This window comes from Melanotaenia boesemani, chromosome 6, assembly GCF_017639745.1.
Source record: "Melanotaenia boesemani isolate fMelBoe1 chromosome 6, fMelBoe1.pri, whole genome shotgun sequence".
Lineage (NCBI taxonomy): Eukaryota > Metazoa > Chordata > Actinopteri > Atheriniformes > Melanotaeniidae > Melanotaenia > Melanotaenia boesemani.
The window spans coordinates 20,917,282-20,925,310 of record NC_055687.1 but is presented as its reverse complement, the minus strand read 5'-3'; the positions used below and the strand labels follow the sequence as shown (position 1 = coordinate 20,925,310).

At 37.7% G+C, this 8,029-nt stretch overlaps 1 protein-coding gene across 1 annotated transcript; it reads left to right on the top strand.

The window, feature by feature from the left end:
- Positions 1 to 835: 835 nt before the first annotated feature.
- On the top strand, positions 836 to 7,948 carry hacl1 (2-hydroxyacyl-CoA lyase 1). Its single transcript, XM_041987500.1, has 17 exons — positions 836 to 1,013; positions 1,227 to 1,331; positions 1,423 to 1,463; positions 1,542 to 1,622; positions 1,715 to 1,787; positions 1,862 to 1,939; positions 2,046 to 2,140; positions 2,216 to 2,328; positions 2,416 to 2,551; positions 3,876 to 3,981; positions 4,135 to 4,218; positions 4,306 to 4,407; positions 4,499 to 4,653; positions 5,465 to 5,614; positions 5,698 to 5,805; positions 5,908 to 6,094; positions 7,405 to 7,948. Exons 1-17 carry the CDS (start codon positions 963 to 965, stop codon positions 7,435 to 7,437), a joined length of 1,698 nt encoding a protein of 565 aa, XP_041843434.1. The 5' UTR covers positions 836 to 962; the 3' UTR covers positions 7,438 to 7,948.
- The last annotated feature ends 81 nt before the right edge of the window (positions 7,949 to 8,029 follow it).

The window sequence follows — 8,029 nt, the reverse complement described above, 5'->3', positions numbered from 1 at the left end:
TTCTCATTGTTTTAATCCAAGACACAGTATTGCAAGTTTTATATGAACATCTGCTTCAGTTTCAGGTTACTGGGAAATCACATGCTCAATGTTAATCTGCCATTACACAAAAACAGCTGTTAATGGTCTGTACTGTACTAATGCTGTTGGTTACATTTGTTTTTTCCCTAATGACATGATAAAGGGCATTCAAACTGAACAGTTCATATTGTGCAGAGATATATTTCACTATTTGTGACAAATTCAGAAATGTTAAGGAAATTAGACATTGCTACTAAATATAGTGATTAAGATGAAATTTTAATAATTCTCAGTAAACTTGTTATATTTAACAGAAAATTCCTGTGCATACCTAATGTAATGATCAGTTGTTTAAGAAGGCACCTTTTCAGCACTCTGATAAGAAAAAAAAAGACCCATCTCCATTTTAAAAAGTTGGCCCAGAACGGACTTTCATTGCCAAAGCAGAAAGAAAAGCTTATACAGTCCATCTGAAGTAAAAAAAACACTAATATATATATATATATATATATATACATATATATATACATATATACATATATATATATACATATATATATACATATATACATATATATATATATATATACATATATACATATATACATGAGTGCTTTCTATTATATGTATTTAAGCATATATTAGAAAGTACCAGTAACAGGTTTCAAATTAGAAAAATATATAAATTAACATTTTAAATAATTACCTGGTAAATGATAATTAACCTGTGCATATACCTTTAAGACTGCTTATGTGAGGTCACACGCACCACGTTCGATGATTGGCTTACAACACGGAAAAGAATAAAGGGGGTGTGTTCATGAGGGTACATAGAGGCAAAGTTTAGACAGTTCAGTAATGTCTAGCCACAATAACGGGTAGAAACTAAAGTGTATTACAGTTTGGTGCAGCTTGAAACAAGCCGTTTTTGCAGAGGAGTCATGGACGAAGTGACAGGTGCTGAGCTGATTGCTGAGTCTCTTAAGACTCAGGTAAGATCGTTTGGAAATGTCTAACAACATTCATTCTAACGTTAATCATAAAAAAAAATCATGTCAAAGTTCAAGTGCTACACAGTCAGGCAAAAAAAAAAAAAAAAAAAAACTTCGAAGCACACAATTCGATTAGTTCATACTTGCTATACTTGCTTATGAAACTCATTAATCTCACCATCCTATGGATAAGAGAAATGTGTGTCCTTGCAGAAAGTGGAGTACCTATTTGGGATAGTTGGTGTTCCTGTCATTGAGGTGGCAATGGCTGCTCAGGCTGCTGGGATAAAATATGTAGGAATGCGCAATGAACAAGCGGTAAAATATTGCAATTTTTGCGCTCAATTTGTAACAAAAAAAAAGTATTAAAATGTAATTACGTTATCTGATAAATTTTGTCATCCAACAGGCGTGCTATGCAGCTTCAGCCATTGGATACATTACAGGGAGGTAAGACCTTGAGTTATTGAACAAAATAATGTGAACTACTGCTGGGCAACTTTGTAACTGTGTGTTATCTGAATCCAGACCAGGTGCCTGCCTGGTGGTGTCTGGTCCTGGACTCATTCATGCTCTGGGTGGGATGGCCAATGCTAATATGAACTGCTGGTATTACTCTATTATCAAACCATTACACCATACATGCACACTATAGCTACTGTGGTCTTATCGTTTATAAAGTGAATGTTGCTCTTGTGCAGGCCTGTGGTTGTTATTGGAGGGTCTTCAGATCGAAACCAGGAAACGGCAGGAGCTTTTCAGGAGTTCCCTCAAGTAATTCTTACGTTCTTGTAAGGTGTAATCTAACAACACTTCATTGCACTGATACTGTTTTTGTGTGTCTTCAGGTGGAGGCATGTCGCCTGTACAGCAAGTTTTCTGCAAGACCCAGCAATTTAGAAGCCATCCCATCAGTCATAGAGAAGGTCATGACATTATCTTTTTTCATTCTAGTTTAGTAAGGCATTCAAGTGACTTGCATGATATTAACACAGATGTGACGGAAGTTTTGTTGTATTTGGTTGCTCATAGGCAGTCCGAACAAGCATATATGGTCGTCCAGGTGCTGTATACGTTGACGTTGCAGGAGACATGGTCAATGCTAAAGTGGATAGGAGCAAAGTCAGGTTTGTTGGCTTTCTTACAAGTATTAGCTTTGTAACTCAAGGGGATGGGCACTAAGAAAACTGTCTCTCTTTCAGAAAAGTCTCCTGCTGTCCACCTCCACCAGTGAGTTTCGCTGACCACAGTGCTGTCAGAGAGGCCATCTCTGTCTTAAAAGCAGCCAAGGCGCCTTTAGTCATCATTGGAAAAGGTAATACAAATAAAAAATTCATCACTGATAACTAACTTTAGTGTAATAGTTATTTCATGACAAAAGAAATGATGATCTGCTCATCAGGAGCGGCGTATAGCAGAGCAGAGACCATGCTGCGGGAGTTTGTGGAAATGAGCGGCCTGCCGTTCCTCCCCACCCCCATGGGAAAGGGTGTCCTACCTGATGATCACTCTAACTGTGTGGCTGCTGCCCGCTCAAGGTCAGTTATACTCTCTAAACTAAGCCACCTACAGAACCAAACATGTGGTTGTATTGTTATCTCTATAAAATTAATAGTAATATCGGTATATTTTTAAATTTAAACTATGTAGCTTTGCGCATATTTTTTGAAAGTTTATTTTAAAACAAAAATTGCAAAATGCAATGATGGGCTTAAATAGTTTGAAGTTGTCAGTCATTGTATTGGGTTATTTTTAAATACTTTATTTCCTCAGTTCCAAAGTTGTCCACACTAGATCTTAAAGTTGCAGTGTGGAACAAAAGGTTAATGACAGAAGAATTTAAGATGTCATTGAAAACTCTGTTTCTATTTGTATTTAATCACTTCAAAATTTAACTTTTATATTTTCATTCTCTTAAAATGAGACATTTATATCTACTTGCTGTAGTTCTACATACATGACAGTTGCCATATTTGTGCAGCCATTTTTACTATGGTGTCTCTGAATGGACAAAAAACTCTTGTGTGTGGAATGAAAACCCTCTTTAAAACTGCACTATCGGCTTTATTTGATAGATGCTACAGCACCATTTGGGATAAGTAATGCCTTAAAAGGCCCATAGAATAAGACAGTACATATGTATAATAATAATAAAAACTATTTTGAACCTGTAGTGCAGTCACACCTGAGGCCACTGGATCCAGTCACAGATGAAAACATTGTTTTGGCCACTGACAACCATCATCCATTCACAACTGTGCTTGGCCTCTGAAGCCATTTCTATGCTAATCTTTACCACTAGATCTCATTCATTCTTACATAATGTACCTTTAAGTAATCTTCGCAATGATCTTACAAGCTTGGCACACCTCCTCAGGAAATTTCTACCAAACTTCAGCCAGGTTGAACAGGTGTGTTTTCAGGTCTCTAGTGGGTTCAGTTTCTGTGTTTTCCTGGCTGCATGTTGTAGGCTGTTGTTTCACTCCAGCCTGAGATCATGAGCACTTTGGAAAAGATTATCACTCAGGATCCCTCTAAGCTTCTCTGCATCCATCTTTCCCTCTTATCCTGACCTGTCTCCCAGTCCACGTCAGAAAAACATTGTGCAGCATGATGCCACCATTGCCATGCTTGACTGTGGGGATGGTGTTGATGAGCTGATGGACAGTGGCATGGTTTCTTGTTTAGGAATTGTGGTCAAAATGAATCCTGAACTGATGGTTCTGTGTGAGGGTCTCCCACCTCTACAAAGAAACTCTGGACACTTTAGACACATGAAGAGTAATTAAGATAAATATTAAGTAAAATATTTCAGCCCAATGCTTTAACCCTTTTTATTCTTAATGTTTTAACTTAATCCAGAGCTCTTCTCCAGGCTGATGTCATCCTTCTGCTTGGAGCCAGACTAAACTGGATGCTGCACTTCGGTCTGCCACCAAGATTTAACCCTGATGTTAAGATCATCCAGGTTTGTAAATGTAATGTGTGAAAGTCAGTTATACATACCAGATATAAAAACCATTTAAACATTAATGTAAACGTTTATTTACTTTTTTGTGTGTGTTGTTGTGTTTGGCCAAGTGTCCTACAGTTTAATTAACTGAACATACTCTTCTTGCAGGTGGATCTTTGTGCCGAGGAGATGGGTAACAATGTGAGGCCAGCTGTTGCACTCCTGGGGGACATCAGTGCTATTGTCTCTCAGGTTTGTCATAGGATTGTGGCATGTTTAAAGATGAATCATACTTTTACAGCTTTGGAGTGTATAATTTAAATTTTTTTTTTTCTTCAGCTCTTAATGTGTATCCGCAAAGACGGCTGGAAATATCTGTGTAATACAGAGTGGTGGAGCACACTGAAGAATAAGATTGCTGCGAATGCAAAAATATCACAGGTGGCTTTGACCTACTGATTGTATGAGAAGTTTCTTAAATCATTACTTTGATACCATTTTACAAGATTGCCTTTTTGTTTTTGTTTTACAGTCACTTGCTCTTAAGGTAGCATTGCCCATGAACTACTACACAGTGTTTCATCACATTTCCCAGCTGCTGCCACGGGACTGCATCATTGTCAGCGAAGGTGCAAACACCATGGACATTGGACGCACTATGCTAAATAACTACCTACCTCGACACAGGCAAGGCCAGCTTCTTTAAGGAGATGTTAAAGACACACTTCTTAGCAGTGTTGAGTGGTGTTAATACTAATACTACTACTACTACTACAACTTCAAGCCTAAAACTGAATGTGCTGATCGAGATTAGTCCAGGTTTAGGAGTTTCAGAGAACATAATGAAGTGGAACAATCAGCACAGTGGATTTTTAAAATGTGCAAAGATGTTGTTTTAGTGTGTTTCCTGCAGATGTATTTATGTATTTAAACATTTCCTTTATTATGCTTTGCAAGGCTTTGTGCACTTGGCTGGTTCTAGTGAGAAGAAAGAGAGAGGAGAGAAACACTAAAAAGAGCTGAATACTAATCCCAAAGTGATTTAAGGACTGAAAAAGCACACACGCACACACACACACACACACACACACACACACACCTGGATAATTATAAAAAAGCACCTTCCTCAAGGAAAAAAAAAACTTACATGGTGTTGCAGTTGTACTCATTAGTAAAATAGTCCCACACAAAATACTCAGCAGAATGCCAGACTGGGAGCAGAGTTTAAAACCGTCCAGCTGCAGTGTGCTGAGCTCTCAACTCTGCAAATAGAAATCCTCTCAGAAAAAACAGTCAACTAAAATTTATCTTGTTACCAAAATGTGTACAAATTTTTAGGGAACTTTACAGTTTCTATGATTTACGAGTATCTCTTGTTTGTAAGCAGTTTACTCCCAACACATGGGAGTTTTTTAACATAAAGCCACTGCTGACATTTTATATTTGATTGAAAAAGTCTGTTGAAGTGTAATAAGGAGATAATCCCAATGATGTGCAGGTTGGATGCAGGAACCTTTGGAACAATGGGAGTGGGCCTCGGGTTTGCTATAGCAGCAGCTGCTGTGGAGAGAAAAGACAGAAGAGTTGTCTGCATTGAAGGAGACAGTGCTTTTGGATTTTCTGGTATGGAGGTTGAGACCATGTGCAGGTTGGTTTTATTCGAGTCAGAATATACCTTTAAATCCTCTTTGGCACCTTGATTTCACCATCTTCTTGTTTTTGCTTTATCAGGTATAATTTACCTGTGGTCATTATTGTGGTGAATAATAATGGCATATACAGCGGGGTAAGCCCTGATGTATGGAAAGAAATGGCAAAAATGGGAGATCTGACTTCTGTGTGAGTCTTAAATCAGGAAGAGAACAGTCAAAATACTGTACATTCACTCTGATGATGACATTCATGAATGTATTAAGCTTAAATAAGTATTTTACCTTTTAGAGTCCCACCTGTGTCTCTCCTACCCGAGGCACGGTATGATGAGGTCATGACAGCGTTTGGAGGTCGAGGCTTGCTGGTGAGGACGGTGGAGGAGCTTCGCAGTGCCTTACAGCTCAGCCTGAGCGACTGGGAGAGACCAAGTCTGCTCAATGTACTTATTGACCCCTCATCAGACAGAAAACAGCAGGTACAGATGTAGTCTTTTAAAATGAAAGAGTTTTTTTTATTAATTTGTTCGTTTGGTTTTGTTAGTAAAAATAAGAAGCAGGAAATCTGACATATTTCCTGCAGCACCTTGTTGCTTTAAACACTGGTGAAATATGGAAGACTAAGAAATTCCTAAGTAGATACAAAAATATTTAGAGAGCTTAATGACTAAATATAAAGACCAATGTAAGAAGGAACATCCTCCACCATGTGGTCAGATGTTGGTGTTGCAACGCTTTCCTTACAGGGTTGAATCCAGATTTTTGAGGGTTCAGATATGTGAGGTAATGTTAGAAGCATAATTTTTTTCCAAATATACAACATGAGGACTATTTTTGTAACATTTTAAAGAGTCAGAAAGAATTAGATATAATAAGTAATATCCTCTAGTTTCACCTTTTTATAAAACTATTTTTCTAGTTGCAGTTCAGTGTCCTTGTAGACTTGATTTGAGAACAGCTGTGATCAGAAATGACATAAACCACCTAATAAATGTTGTGTAGGTCCACTGCTTGCTGGTGTAACAGCTTTAATCCATGGGGACACAGACTCTATGGGGTGTCTGGAACCAGGACTTTGCAGAAAATCTGAGCTTTTTGCTGTTAATTGACCGTAACCCAGGACTTCCCACAGATCCTCCATCAAACTGGGTTCTGGAGAGTCAGACAGCCGGGACAAGAACTTTTTGTGGCTAAACTCAGTGTATTGCTAAAAGTTGCATACATTTTTTTTTTCTTGAAATGGAGGAGAAAATGAGTGACACCAACGGTCACACCAGTAAATCCAATCATTGTTAACAGCAACAGTTCATTGGTCAAGGGGTTTACATCAAGGGGTACAGCACATTGGACAACTTGACTGTGTTTTTATTCTCTGCCGTGCAATATGACTGACATGGCATACAGAACATTAATCCACACACTCCATTGCACTGCAGAACTGCTGTTACCCCCCCACCTTACACCAACCTGACCTGTCTATTTCAGGGGGCCCATAATTAGAAAGCATAGCCCTCTGTGTTTATGTTGAATGTATCCGCGCAACCCTTTGCAGACGTGGTGGAGGGTTGTATTAAAGCTGAGCTCCATGGCTGCACATTCCGTACGTAAGCTTGTCCCCTTGTTTGAATTGTACTTCCCCTCATCGTTACCTGAATATTATTCATTTTTATCAGACTTGAAGTTAAAGCGGAGTCAAGATGAAAGCTGTTTCACAAAGTTTCACTTGATGTCAGAAAAGACATCATAGCTCTGTTATAAAACGTAATGCTGTGCTGTGTGTTTTTTGCAGGAGTTTCCTTGGCTCACACGCTCCAACCTCTAGACATCAATCGTCATCAAAGCATTATCAGAGCAGCTGTGAGGTTTTTCTTCAGGAAACTACATGGAGAATATGAAGCTGCTTTTTTGTGATTTTTTTCTATGAAATACCTAAAATTGTTGTGATTGTTACTACATGCTAGTATAACCACATAATACCAGAGAAAAATCTTTGTAATACAATTATCTCATGGCTGTTTTTTTTTATGATAAATCAGTCATTTCTCTCTCTTAAAAAGGCTATAACTATGAATGACTTGGTGATTATCATTTTGATTAACTGATCAATAAAATGATAATAAAATTAAATACGCTAACATTTTATTAAAGCTCAGTTCTTAATGTCTTGTTTGTCCTAATATGTCAGACAGAAAAGGCATTCTTTAAAGAAAATATAAAAACATACAAGACAGAAAATCAGTATTTAATTACCCAGAGCTGAAGACTTTGCTTGTTAAACTGGTATCTTTGTAATCTACAAAGTTAATAAGTAAATAACTAAATAAATAAGTTAATAATAAGTTGCCATTTCCTAATTTATTTTTTCACATTTATTTACTTTTAACCAGCTGCCATGTTCACCAAAGACTGTATTG

Bases quoted from the DNA above. Each gene is read 5' to 3' on its own strand.
- hacl1 (XM_041987500.1), top strand. From the start codon at position 963: ATGGACGAAGTGACAGGTGCTGAGCTGATTGCTGAGTCTCTTAAGACT. The intron at 2,552-3,875 runs GTCAGTTATACT...AACTTAATCCAG, and splicing joins GTGGCTGCTGCCCGCTCAAG to AGCTCTTCTCCAGGCTGATG. The intron at 3,982-4,134 runs GTTTGTAAATGT...CTCTTCTTGCAG, and splicing joins CTGATGTTAAGATCATCCAG to GTGGATCTTTGTGCCGAGGA.